Below are 15,132 nucleotides of genomic sequence, written 5' to 3' on the forward strand. Positions count from 1 at the left end.
TACTTGTATAATGTTTAATTACATACAGTCTTTTAAAAATAATTACATACAGTCCTTTAAAACTCGTGCAACAAACTAGAACATTACCTCTTAAACTTTTTAAGCCCCTTTTTAGAATTTGTCAAGACTCGTGTCCCTCCTCAAAAATACCTAGCTAACAATAAGTTACAAATACCAGATAGTAAGGCGAAAGTATGTTTTATTCAAGAAATACGTTGATGGAAAGTAAATAATGAAATAAAGGAAAAGTTTCAAAGACAAATAGGGCGGGCAAGATCGAATCCAACAAATATTTTTATTTAGCTTCATGCCCCCTCAAAAAATCGTCACCCCTTGTGGGGCGTGCCCCATCGTTATTGAATATCATGCCATACAGCAGATTCATATTATTAGTGTGTCCAAAAATCAATTCACAAGCACCCAGGACTTTAGAAAATAAATAAAAATGTGCAATTTTTTTTCTTTCAGTGCTTCCTCCATCAATAGCATCATCCTCATCCTTCCTCATATTGCAGACAAGTAACGATATTTTCAAAACCATACTCCAACTGACACAGTTGTCCAAACATTGGTTCCAACCAAGGCTTTCCTTTTCAGAATCAAACTTTCACAAAGAGCCTGTAATTACAAGCATATTATTATTAACATAGGATAGGATTTACAAAGTTATTCCGGGAGATGGCTTAATCATATGTCAAACAACAGCCTCTCCTTCGGCAACCAGTCCATGTTAGATATGGGATGAGTTAGCCAGTTATTTGTTTCAGATGCATGGACTTGATGGTGGGCTTAACTGAACAGCAGTTACGTAAACCACCCTGCAGCAGCGAGGATTTTCAGCAATCCTCCAGCGAAATAAGTATGAATGATATGCCACAGGCCACATCCAGATATACATGGCATTCAAACATGTCACATCAATCAGTAATATCATAACATTATATCATTCATTGAACAAAAAAAATAGAGACTATCAATCAGACTCTTGTCTAGGTTAACTCTTGAAAAGACAAGACTGGTAGATAAAGGGTATTGGCTAGTGTGAATACAAAAACAGACTTTCTCCTAGATCTGGAGTATCTCACTCTTTCAAGAAAATAACGAGAATATCGGTCAGAGACCGAAGACTTATCGATCGAAAGTTAGGGGATCCCCCAAAACAGCGCTCTTACTCCATAGTGACACCTTGTGTCCCATCGCTAATTAATTAATAACTCGCTAATTATACGACATAATTCATCCAAAATCAATAGGCTTCTGATCCGAGATATGATGAATGCATATGCAAAATTTGGAGCATATTCAACCTCGCTTTCGTGAGATATCGCGTGTATCTAACAGACAGACAAACAAACAAACAAATACCTTATTGACAACCTTATCATCAATCTTATCTTATCAACATACTTATTGATCTTAAGATCGATAAGTAACAAATCCAACCATATTGAGTTCATTTTGCTGAAATTTGGCCGGGGATTCGAAGCCAAGTCATATTGTGGGGAGTTGAAATTATGAAATCCCCAAAGTCTATTAAAGACAGCTTATATTTGACCAAATTTTATAAAATTTGACTTTCCCAGAATTCGGTGTTTGAACCGAAACTTTTTAAAACAGGAGACAGAGTCAAAACTTTTCTTAACCGAAGTAGAATTTTTTTCTGACCCAGAATCAGAGTCTATTGTAAATTTTCTCGGACTCAGCCCAGACTACAATACAGTTATTTCATGTCAGATTGTGCAATAGAAACTACTTTAGGATTGAAACAACGAAGTCATCACTTACAATTGCAGATCATTCTTGCTGATTTTTAACATAATTTCTTTAACACTTGCTGCAAAATCTTTGTGTTTTCCATCAGGATTCAGTAATATTTGATGAACTTGCTTCATATACGTATCAACAGTTTTCATGGTTGGAAGCATTCCTGATTCTGAAACAATGAAATGAGATAAATCAATCAGTAAAACACAGGGGCTGATATGATACATGAATCAAACTTCGCATTTAAAAAAAGGAAAAGTGAAAACACTAAAGGTATCACCGACACCACCACACCCCAATATATTAAGTTGTGGTGCAACTGGAAAAATTATATTATTCAAATACCTCATAATTCATTTTAATTGTTTATTCAAATTACAACTCATTTTCCGTATTACTTATTCATGGACAAATCTATTCAGGGTGGTTTAAGAATATAAGATAAATTTTTTTTTCTAAGCAGATGCTACTTTAAATGGCATCTACCGTAAATACAAAGTCCACACTTATGAAAAAAATAACTGGTTAACTATGCGCATACCCAAAATGCACTGGTAACCAGACGAAAGATCATAGTTCACCATATGATTGAGCTGTCTATCACCTTCCCTCTCCCAAGAATCGACAATCCTATGCTATAGTCACTTATTACACATAACGGCACACCAGAAGTGTGTGTACCGATATGAAGGTAACTAATTTTGTTCGCCTACTTTACATCAAGTTGTGTAAAGGGACTGAAACCTACGGACAGGGGGTATATTCACTTGATTAACACAGACGGTCCCCGAACTTGTAGTCATAATAGAACTAAAATAAGGAAAATCGGAATAAAATTGTGCCCTAACCCCAACCTGGTACACATGCTATGGGTGTACCCACTTGACAGTACCCAAAAACGACTCGCACACCTGGCAAAGGCATATCTTTAAACATTTTGACGACCATTTCTCTGATTGTGTGAAGTTTCATCTGCAATTTGAAGTTGCTTTGTCGTTGCATCTGAGTCTCAGAATCAAGTCTCGTAATTGCATTTTGCAGGTGTTTGATATGACGTTGTAATATTGTGTTCTGTTCTTCATATTCTGCATTTGATTTACGAAGCTGTCGAAGCTCTGCATCTTTCGCTGAAATGATAGAAAAATAAAGTCAATGTCCAAAAAATCAACATTAATAATGAAATTGACAACAAGTATTCGGCGCTTCAGAAGTGTGTGTACCAATATTGAGGGAACTAATTTTGTTCGCCTACTTTACATCAAGTCGTATAAAGGCAATGAAACATTGGGCAGTTGGATATTCACTTGGCTAACATAGACAAGCACCGAACTAGTAATGAAACTAAATTAAGGAAAATTGGAATAAAATTATGGCTTAACCCTAGCCTGGTACACACACTACTGGAGTACTCAATTATTATTTTGTATTTATCTCAAGAGATGTAAAAGCACGTTCTATATATTATCGCGAATAGTTTCAGTGTGTGCATAAATGTGTCTAGTTAATATTCCAAATGAATGGATTTAAATAGCAAAGGAAACGAAATCTGGGCCAACTAGTGGTTACAAAAACCACATTGCAACACCAAAGAGTCCAGCAATACTCTGCCACAAGGACGGCGAACCACTGACCCCGGGTCACAAAGTGGCCTATCCTGCCTTTTGTGGACCCAATGAGATGTTCAGAAATGAAACAGCAAGTTTCTTGATGATGGAAACATTGATTAAATCTATGACTTATGGTACATTCTTCTTTATAATTATAAAAATACATTTCCTATTCAGTAAAAAGGTTCGCCAATCCTCTTCTATCACATAATTACCTTCACAAGATTCGAACCCGCTAATGCACACAAGGTAATTCAGCTTATTTTGAATACCTTGAGCAAGGCATCAACTGTTAAGCTAGATTAGAGGTATCACTTATATCATTACCTTTGTTATGATCCAAAAAGGCTTCTGTAAATATTGGAATATCTTTGTTACCAACTGGTGGTGTCACTGATTGTTTGCGCTGTACTGGACTCCTTGATGGACCTGAAAAAATACTATTTCACTAGAACTGTTTTCTACAGACTTGGCAAAGATACAATTTCTATGCCAAAAACATAAAGATAATGGAAAAGAATTTTTTACACAGACTCTCTCAATAGTTTATATTAGTTAACCTGGGAGATATGGCCCCACCAAACTGAATCAAATTACTAATTGTTGATAATATTCAAAGGGAGGACAGGCCGCTCGTGGCAACCAAATAAAAATATGGTCTCGGACGACAATTGTTAATCCCAGTTTGTAATAGATAATGCTATTGACAACTACTAATTTCATTTGTTGAAAACTTTGGTTCTATTTTGATAAAGCTATACCGGAATTTAAAGCTCCTATTTCATAATGCCTCAAAAATGTTGTGTCTCACTTGTTCCCACTTTAGGACCCTTGTCCCACTTTGCCACAGTTTTTCTGGGTCGATATATAGATATTCTGTCACTAATGGTTGCCGTCATTGTAAATCTCACTTCTTAACAAAGATTCTATTTCCTGTCCATCTTATCCCGTTTTTGGCACCCTACAGTTTTTCTGAGTAGATATATATTCTGCAGCAAATGGAAACTATATGAAATGGGGTTCAAGCTGTGTTATAGGTTAGGATAGATATTATACTTTCTTCAGAAGGTTAGAGGGAGCATATAAAGTGATATTCCTACAATTTTGATAAGTGAACAAGTGTGAAGCAAGAGAAATACGTGGGACTGAGACACAACATCTTTGAGATACAATTGTTTATATTTAGTGTATTTGTTAAACAGAAATTTTCTGCACAAATAAATGTCAGTTTTATGAGTCTTACGAATATAAAGGCTCTTCAAACTGGGGTTTCGACTCCCGACCCTTTGGTGGGTCACAAAAGGGCTCAGTGGAGGTTGTGGTAAAATCTCTTTCGACATTAAATTATATTAAAACAAACTTTCGATCAAATTTGGGAGAATTGGAACCAGTACTTCACCATCACCGAAATAGAGCCAAGAACCGGTATTTTGTACGACAATATGCAAGTACATCGTCTCATAAAAGTATATCCAATTTTGATTTTTTTTTTTATATTTCTGCTGTATTATTAAATTTTACTTTATTTTTATTTTAGTTCCTGGGTTTGCGAAAAACGTTGGTCATACCAAGTGGGTCGAGACACTTATATTAATGATGATTTTACATCATCTTACCTGCAACAGAATCTTCCTGCTGTTTGTCAGCAAGTTTTTGCATATGATCTTTGTATTGACTAGTTTGTTGATATTTCTTTAACTTTTGAAGATAATCTGCTCTGTCAGTTTCAGCATCATCAAGATATTTCTGAAAATAAAACAAAATCAGAAGATACAAGAATGTTTATATTGAATTGGCTCGAGGCAGCTGCCTGTAAAATTTTTTTTTATATTTGGTAAAATTTGGCAGATTTTCAAATTCATATAGATTACAATTGTACTTGCCATTGATGCATTTATGAAAGTGTGAAACTTTAGGACCAAAATGATGATAACATGACCCCAAATGACAACGAGATAATAAAATAAAATTGAATAACTCAATCTTGGATTATGGCTATTCCTAGGGGAGGGCAATGTAGAATAATTTACTAGTCTAGAATAGTTGAATCGAATCCTATTCTATTTTCATACTTATTCAAGTAGTGGGAATTTCCACATTGCTGTTTTAGATGTTAAAAAATTGTAAATGTATTATTTATTCGGAAATGTCCTGAACATTGGATTTCATATGATACTAAACAGGCAAATTTCCCAGGACAATAAAATATAAAAATACTACAAAAATTTTCGCCGTCAATTGTTCCAAATGTATGTAATCCCTAAATACTGCATCTGCATGATATGCTAAATTAAGACACGCTTTACACACTTTAACCCTTCCCGTGCGGTGGGCACATATACGTACCAACGACGAAAGTGTTTTATCCACTGTCCACTGTTTTATTTAGCAATCGGTCGCAAACTGTTGGTCTATTTTTTCTGGGTTTTAGTTTATTGATAAGAAGTCTTCTTCGAGAATAACATAAGCGACGGTAAATCTCGCTTTCGTTTACGACTGGAATTTTATTTGCGGCGGAACGAGGGAGTGTTTTTTAAATTTATGCAAATTTCGGTGTTTTTTGGGTGGTAATAGAAGACATATTATCCCTTCCATCTACCAAAGTATTTTGAGTTAGATCACGAAATTGCTACAGCAATATTATGCTATTGTTTGCCAACCACGAAGCGGTAACAGTAAAGGATTTAGCGACTATTTCTATTTTTTATCACGGTTTGAATTTTCAACTCCCAAGAAAAAAAAATGTCTTTTTTCTATCCGGTTTGTGACTCAGACCACCACTTTTAAAAAAAGTTTTTTTTTAATCGCCAATTGCAAGCTCTTTAAATAAGCTTTCCAACGAGCCGTCAGTGGGCAGCAGCGGATCATTAGTTTTTCGTTAGTCGATCGATTATTTGTGGGGGTACAAATGCATAAAATCGGCGTAGCAAATACGATTATTTAATAAAAAATAAAAATCGCATGGAAAGGGTTAATAGTAAGCGGTAAAATACAAAAATAGATATGAAACGGCGTTAAATCATTATTAATGTTAGTCTGTCGAGTGTACTAAAACATACTCGCTGAGAATTAATTAGATACAGGACCAGCGTGTGGCCACTGCAACCTAAGCGGCCGTTGTAAAATATTAAACTTAACTAGGGATGCCACTTTCGGATTTACGAATCGGATCGATTCGAATCGCATCTTTTCCGAATCGATTCGAATCAGATTTACGCGATTCGGAAAAAGAGAGCGATTTAGCGAAAAAAAAACATTGAACGTTTGTTAAATCGTCGTTTTCGGCGGCTTTAAATCTGCCAGAGTGTGTTTATGCGGCACTCCAAATAACGCCAAATTACGGGACCGAAAAAAAAATATTGAACGTGTGTTAATCGTTGTTTTCGGCGGTGTTAAAACTACCGAATGCGTTTATGCAGCACTCCAAATAACACCAAATTACGGGACCGAAAGAAAAACATTGAATATTTGTTAATCGTTGTTTTCGGTGGCGTTTAAACTGCCGAATGCGTTTATGCGGCACTCCAAATAGCAACAAATTACGGGACGTAAATAAATGAAAATGAATTTTTCGTGATTGACTTTTTTACTTGTCTGCCGTCATTTGTTTCAAGTTCGACACAACACACTCTTTTACGCATCACTCGAGATGATGTGTGGCGTAATTACCAGCAAACTGCGAGTTCAGTTTTCCACTAAATAGCCGAAGTTTCCATTATGCGCGAATTCAAATGGATCGTATACCTGAAAATTCGTGACAATTTTGATGAAAATTTTCAACAGCACACCTGCGCTGCCACTAAGTTATTGTACGCCCTGGCATGATTGGATAAAGAATCGGCTACCGACGTCTAGATAATGTTTAATTTTGATTGAAATTTAATTTAAACTTTGTTCTGAGAGCAATATTTCGCGTACATTTGAAGAGAACTATTGCTGAATGAGTTCATCGGCCGGCAATGTTAATTTACAATAATGTATCTCATCCTAAAATATATTTTTATTTTGTTTGCGTTTGTCAGGCTTCCACTCGAGTGGCGGTAAACGAAATTAGGGGGACATAATGTAATAGTACATACACGTCTTTTTTCAGCTGTTACCAAAAAAAGTAGTATTTACTTTTAATTTTGTTAGCGCGATACAAGCGGATAAAACATTTCGGATTATTTCGAGCAAATGTCATAACGGACAGGTGGGAGTAAATAATACTTGAGGAATGGCAACTTGTGCACTGTTTTACATCAACACGTGGCAGATTTCATACCAGACCGAGCATACGGTGCGAATGTCGTCTTACTTTAGCCCCAGCGACCATGTTTGATCGAGATAAAGCGTCAACCAATTATCGCTCGTCAGCGCGGCGTCCATTATGCACATTTGGACTTTCTGAATTACGAAATTAAACGTAGTCCACATTAATAATGAAGCCCGAGTTAGCCAATAACGCTGTTTGCCACAAATAATACTGTCTCTAATATTTATGGAAATTTTTGTTCGCAATCGTAGTCGGATGAACGATTGTTTTTATCGAAATTAATTTAATTTAATCGTGGTTAATTTTATCGTCTTCAATCATATTCTTGTAAGCATTTCCCATTTATAGTAATTCAGATGCAATTAGAATGTTTTTGTCGTATTACTCTATGCTGCTAGCATAAATATAAAATATTGTACTAAGATTTTGAAGATAAAGAATCGGTAATAAGGCCGTCCCTAATTCAATATAACAAGAAGGGAAATACCACGGTCACATATACTGGTGTGGGACAAGGGAAAGCAGTGCTGTTACTGTGTTTACGACATAACAGTACAACTGTTCCCTGCTTATTTTCTCATATGAATTCCATCAAATTGCCTCAGCCCTGATACAAGTATAACACAATAACTCAGTATTGTAAGACTCACAGATAAGTTGCAACAGCAAGTTTTTCATCAATGCATTTATTAGTGATATCTATGACCTACATCTTTTTTATCATGATGAAAATAAGTGTGGCTTATTCACTGAAAAACCCTCATCACCCTTGCTATATAGCCTATTCCATTTTCAAATTTTTTTCTTCTAGATTTGAGCTTTTTTGTGAGTTTGGCCAAACATACGCATGTAATAAAAAAAAAAAAGCTTAATGGAATCAGATTCGGAAAGATTCGATTCGAAAAGTTTTGATTCGAGATTCGATTCGAAAAAAAATGTATCCAGAAGTGGCAACCCTAAACTTAACCACTATCAATTGAAATCAACTTTTTATTCTGTGCGAGCAAGACTCGTAAAACCAAGTTCCCGTAATAAAGATTTTGTACTTACTGGTAGTTAGGTAATTAATTAATTAGGTAAAACTTAACCACTATCAATTAAAATCAACTTTTTATTCTGTGCGAGCAAGATTCGTAAAACCAAGTTCCCGTAATAACGATTTTGTACTCACTGGTAGTTGGGTAATTAATTAATTAGGTAAAACATCTAAAGACGAATTCATTTTCTATGATCATCGTTACATATCATTATCTATCCAGACTTGGCCATACTCAAACTCACTTGAGATATTTTCGCCAGATGCAGCAACTTTTTTTAAAATTTATCTGCGAATAAAATATTACAGACACTCGATCAAACGTGCGCATTTCTTGAACGATAGAAACGGACCAAAAAACGTGTAATATTATGAAAGCGAAATTTAAATGTGACAAAGTTTCGTGTTTTGCGATATAACTTTGTATTTCGGAAAATGGTGTAATAAAATTACTCGTAAGTAACATTTGATCTAATTAATCGCAAGCAAAGTTATAACATTTTATGCCTTGCTTTTGGTTTACATGCATCATTTTCTGGGAAATCTAGCAGATTGCGAAAAATCATTTACGGTAATGTAAAATGACGCAAGGCACGTCTGTAAACAATTAAAGATTTTTGCAATCAGATTATCGAATATCGCCAGTAAGTTGGCACAAATAATTATTATTATTATACGATAGCTAGATAGCAAAGCAGGAAAACGCAAAAATGGGGCAATACCGAGTCTTCGTAGTGAGGTGTACTTCGCCCGACTTTTGTCCTGAATATAGCGATTGAGATTACAGTGTTTGATGTTTACCGATTTTACGCGAGCAGACGAAAGTTTAATTAAATGAGAGAGATTTCAACGCGAGAAAAAACGCTCGTCTTTAATTGATTAATTAAAAACCCGAAACACCAAAATTGACATATGGTGCCAGAGAGGTGGAATCCGAATCCTGCTATCGGATACCGTTGGATTCGGTATTCTATATTGCCCATCCCTAGCTATTTTATCACTTTTTATGAATACATAAAACATTTATCTCCCAGAGTCCATGCCCTAGTGTCAGAGAGACACAAATATATTGGCTGAATCAGCTGACTTTCATAGAGACTTGGCGGAGCCTTATTTAATGAATCTTACTTAAAATATTTGTGAAAGATTACTGTAGGCATCTTTATTATTTAAACCAGTATCCTATATCATTTCTGCGAAAAAATTAAGCTTTTGTCTTTCTATGAACTTTCATGGAAGCTGAGAACAAATGGGCAAACTTTCCCAGACCTTCAAATTTATGAATCAATTAGATGTTTAGCAGGTGATCAATATAGAAAATTTCATACAGGAAAATCTCACTTGGAAAGCTCTATATTGTTTACTTGTTTGCATTACAGAGCAGCAGTAAGTGTTGGATTAACTCACTTGTTTACTTTCCATTGGGAGACTGGTCCATTGATTTCCGAGAAGTTTTGTTACGTCAGCAAAACTAAGATCAGGATTCTGTAAAGTGACGCTCTCGCGTTTCTCTGTCATATATCTAACATATCCATTCACAGGTCGTCTCGGAGCATTGTCATCTTTTTCTTTTGTGTACGGCTTCCTTTTCTTTCCTTTGACCCATCCTCTTCTGTCAATTTTCTTCTATAACGTAGACATAGAGATTGAAAAATTAAACTGAATTTAAAATATATCATGCCACTGTGAACTGAGTGGGAAATATAAGCAGGATACAATAATACCGAAATGTACAAGCCAAAATAAGAAAAACACTAATTAAGTGATTTTATTACAATTTTTGCATATGTTAATCCTAACCCCCACCTGACTGCGTCATCCAAGAATTACGTCACTACGAAGTCACCGTGATGTAATAGAGTTCTTCAAACTATACAAACTGTCTCATCCAGGGCGCGCAGAAGATCACCCTAAATCGAGCAAGCTATTTCTCTTGTCGCAATGATCCCATATGAGACAGATCGCTGTCGTTAGTGAGTTCTTTATAGAGCAGATGCCATTTCGAGCAATCATAGTTATACTATCTGACTATGGCAAGCTCTATGACGTGATTGTGAGGTCACAGTGACAAAATTTTTGGATGGCGTAGTTAGGTCAGTAGGTTGGGGATAGGATTGACTAGGGTTACCATATTTTTGTGACTTCAAATCGCGACGCCTCAAAAGACAACGACCCCTTAGCTGTGATTTTGTAACTTAACATGTTCCGATTTTACTACATACAGACATAGGCCTACATTCCTACATTTAAAGCTGTCTCGGCTGTCTTTATTGACCATATTGTTATCGAAATTTCATGCGCATATTCTGTCCAAATATCGGGTTCAGTTCGAAAAATAGGAAGGAATTGATTTAAGACTAATTAGTATTGGTTTTACATGCGATACGTCTGCCATCTATGGGAATCAGCGGGAAACGAACGCATTCACCTTCAGTAAGTAGCCTAGCGCTGCACTAGAGAAGAAACAACAGTAACGAGAACATGTTTGTGTATTATGCTGGAAAAGCGGGACTTTTGGCTGACTTATCGGGACGGCGGGACAAAACGCTGAAAAGCGGGACTGTCCCGCCGGGACGGACTAAAAGTAGACACTTGCAAATTAGGCACTTTTTTAGGCACTTATTTAGGCACTTTGGAAAAAAGTAAAAAGGGCGTAATACCTTTTAAAAACATAATTAATTAGTTAAAAATGGTCAAATTAAATGTTGAAAACGCAAATTGCAACGGGCAAACTCAATAGCAATATTTAAAACGTAGTATTAAAGGATGTCGCACGCGCTTGGTCACCACATATGCTAGGCACATATTTAGGCACTTCGAAAAATAAATAAAATGGCATATTCACTAATAAAAGACAGAGAAATAAACATATTACCCACACTGATTAGCCTGAGTAAATATCTAAGAGATGCACTTGAGTCTAGTACTGGAATTTAGAAATAATAAATTGTTAGCCATGGGCACTTTTTTAGGCACATCGAAAAAAAGGTGAAATGGACGTAGTAACTCCTAGAAAGATAATGAATTGGTTCAAAATATTTAAATTAAATGCTGAACGCGAAAATTGCAACAGTTAAACCCAATACTGTAATGATATATGCTAGGCACATTTTTAAAACATAGTACTAAAGGGAGACGCACGCGCTCTGTCACCACATATGCTAGGCACATATTTAGGCACTTCGAAAAATAAAGAAAATGGCAATTATCACTAATAAAAGACAGGGAAATAAAAATATTACCCACACTGATTAGCCTGGGTAAATATCCAATAGATGCACTTAAATTTAGAAATAATAAATTGTTACCGGTAGGCACTTTTTAGGCACATCGAAAAAAAAGGTGAAATGGGCATAATAACTTTTAAAATGATAATTAATTAGTTAAAAATTGTCAAATTAAATGTATAGCACGCAAATTGCAATGGGTGAACCGAATAACAATATTTAAAACGTAGTATTAAAAAGAGTCACACACGCTCGGTCACCACATATGCTAGGCACATATTTAGGCACTTTGAAAAAAGAAGAAAATCGGAATTATCACCAATAAAAGACAGAGTATTAAAAATTTTACCCACACTGATTAGCCTGGGCAAATATCCAATAGATGCACTTGAGTCTAGTACTGGAATTTAGAAATAATAAATTGTTACCGGTGGGCACTTCGAAAAAAAGGTGAAATGGACGTAGTAACTCCTAAAAAGATAATGAATTAGTTCAAAATATTTGAACGCGGAAATTGCAACGGGTAAACCCAATAACGATTTTTAAAACATAGTATTAAAGGGAGACGCACGCGCTCTGTCCCCACATATGCTAGGCACATATTTAGACACTTCGAAATATAAAGAAAATGGTAATTATCATGAATAAAAATACAGAAAATAAAAATATTAGTCAAAATATTTAGCCTATTCGGGGAAACACGGAAAAGGTGTCTACCGGTAACAATTTATTATTCTCAAATATCACTACTAGACTCAAGTGCATCTATTGGATATTCACCCAGTCCCAGGCTAATCATTTTGACTAATATTTTTATTTTCTTTTTTTATTGGTGATTATTTCCATTTTCTTTTTTTTTCGATGTGCCTAAATATGTGCCTAGCATATGTGGTGACAGAGCGCGTGCGTCTCCCTTTAGTACTAAGTTTTAAAAATCATTATTGGGTTTAACTGTTGCAATTTTCGCGTTCAACATTTAATTTAAATATTTTGAACTAATTCATTATCTTTCTAGGAGTTACTACGTCCATTTCACCTTTTTTTCGAAGTGCCTAAAAAAGTGCCTACCAGTACCAATTTATTATTTCTAAATTCCAGTACTAGACTCAAGTGCATCTATTGGATATTTGCCCAGGCTATTCAGTGTGGGTATTATTTTTATTTCTCTGTCTTCTATTGGTGATAATTCCGATTTTCTTCTTTTTTCGAAGTGCCTAAATATGTGCCTAGCATATGTGGTGACCGAGCGCGTGTGATTCCTTTTACTACTACGTTTTAAATATTGTTATTCGGTTCACCCATTGCAATTTGCGTGTTCAATATTTAAGTTGACAATTTTCAACTAATTAATTAGCATTTTTAAAGTTATTACGCCCATTTAACCTTTTTTTCGATGTGCCTAAAAAAGTGCCTACTGGTAACAATTTATTATTTCTAAATTCCAGTACTAGACTCAAGTGCATCTATTGGATATTTACCCAGGCTAATCAGTATGGGTAATATTTTTATTTCTCTGTCTTTTATTAGTGATAATTGCCATTTTCTTTATTTTTCGAAGTGCCCAAATATGTGCCTAGCATACGTGGTGACAGAGCGCGTGCATCTCCCTTTAATACTACGTTTTAAAAATCGTTATTGGATATAACTGTTGCAATTTTCGCGTTCAACATTTAATTTAAATATTTTGAACTAATTCATTACCTTTTTAGGAGTTACTACGTCCATTTCACCTTTTTTCCGAAGTGCCTAAATAAGTGCCTACCGGTAACAATTTATTATTTCTAAATTCCAGTACTAGACTCAAGTGCATCTATTGAATATTTACCCAGGCTAATCAGTGTGGGTAATATGTTTATGTCTCTGTCTTTTATTAGTGATAATTGCCATTTTCTTTATTTTTCGAAGTGCCTAAATATGTGCCTATCATATGTGGTGACCAAGCGTGTGCGACTGCCTTTAATACTACATTTTAAATATTGTTATTGAGTTTGCCTGTTGCAATTTGCGTTTTCGACATTTAATTTGACCATTTTTAACTAATTAATGATGGTTTTAAAAGGTATTACGCCCTTTTTACTAAGTGCCTAATTTGCAAGTGCCTACTTTTAGTCCGTCCCTGTCCCGCCTAAAGCGGGACGTATGGTAAGCCTAGGATTGACACATGAAAAAATTGTTATGTTACGCCCACTAGAAGTACGTTAGGTATAAAACCACAGAAGACCCAATACTCTCCTCACTACGCTACCGATACTCCAGGGCTACAAAAATATCAACTAATTCAATACGGTCTGACGGTACGGTACCGTACACTCTATCATGCTTTCATGTGATCGTCGGCATGATCTAACTTATATTTGTATATGCAGATATATAAAAATAACATAAAAAAAAAGCAAGAACCTTTGATTTTGACCAAACTAAAATTACCTCTTGTGCTGCATCCGAATTTGTTGCAGACATCTTGCAGATACCGACGACGTACTCGTACAGTAATATAAAATTGACTATGGTAGCAACAATGGCAGGCAGGCATCCAACTTGCCTAATGTTAAACAAGTTCATGGGCGCCATCTTGTGCCATATTTGGGAAACGAGAAACAATGGAGTCTTATGGGAAATTTTCGTCGTGTTGTTGTACCGAATCGAATAAGTCCGCTGTTATAAGGGCTAGAATGAAACTGAATGTTGGATTTTGAACTTGAAGATATATGATATCTAATCTATCTAATGCGTTAAATTTGACCACAAACACAGCGTGGAACCATTTTGGGTCATTTTTTCAAAGATTTTATAGTGATACGCCAATTTGAGGTTATAAAATGTCTCCGCAACAATCCTACAATGTCATATGTTTTTCTAGCGCAGCATGGAGCTAACAGTAGGGCATTATGGAGCTTGAAAGACGAAAAATGTTAACCAGAAAATAAAAACGGCCATTGAAGCAAAGTTGGGTCGGCCGGTAATTTCAACGAATAAATACAACTTTTCAGCATAGCAGTGAGGTGTGAGATACTTCTGTTGAAATTGAAATATGTTGTCTTCAACTGTTCGAACAGCTCTTTCCGTAAGCAGGCGGATATGTGTTCGTCACATCGGACTTTCAGCCTCAATTTCCAATTCAGGAAAATTAGAATGGAAAATTAGAATGGCGATTAGAGAGAGAGAGAGAGAGAGATTTATTTTTTCGTCAACCAAAATAACAGTCATCGTAATAATAATAAAAATAACAATAAGAAATAAATT

At 35.5% G+C, this 15,132-nt stretch overlaps 1 protein-coding gene across 1 annotated transcript; it reads right to left on the bottom strand.

Annotated features, from left to right (window-relative positions):
- Positions 1 to 182: 182 nt before the first annotated feature.
- LOC144432053 (high mobility group protein 20A-like) lies at positions 183 to 14,461 on the bottom strand. Its single transcript, XM_078120072.1, has 7 exons — positions 14,317 to 14,461; positions 10,070 to 10,288; positions 4,988 to 5,117; positions 3,699 to 3,800; positions 2,676 to 2,891; positions 1,786 to 1,933; positions 183 to 618 (listed from the first exon to the last, which is right to left on the bottom strand). Exons 1-7 carry the CDS (start codon positions 14,458 to 14,460, stop codon positions 600 to 602), a joined length of 978 nt encoding a protein of 325 aa, XP_077976198.1. The 5' UTR covers position 14,461; the 3' UTR covers positions 183 to 599.
- Between the last annotated feature and the right edge of the window lie 671 nt (positions 14,462 to 15,132).

This window comes from Styela clava, chromosome 14, assembly GCF_964204865.1.
Source record: "Styela clava chromosome 14, kaStyClav1.hap1.2, whole genome shotgun sequence".
Classification (NCBI taxonomy): domain Eukaryota; kingdom Metazoa; phylum Chordata; class Ascidiacea; order Stolidobranchia; family Styelidae; genus Styela; species Styela clava.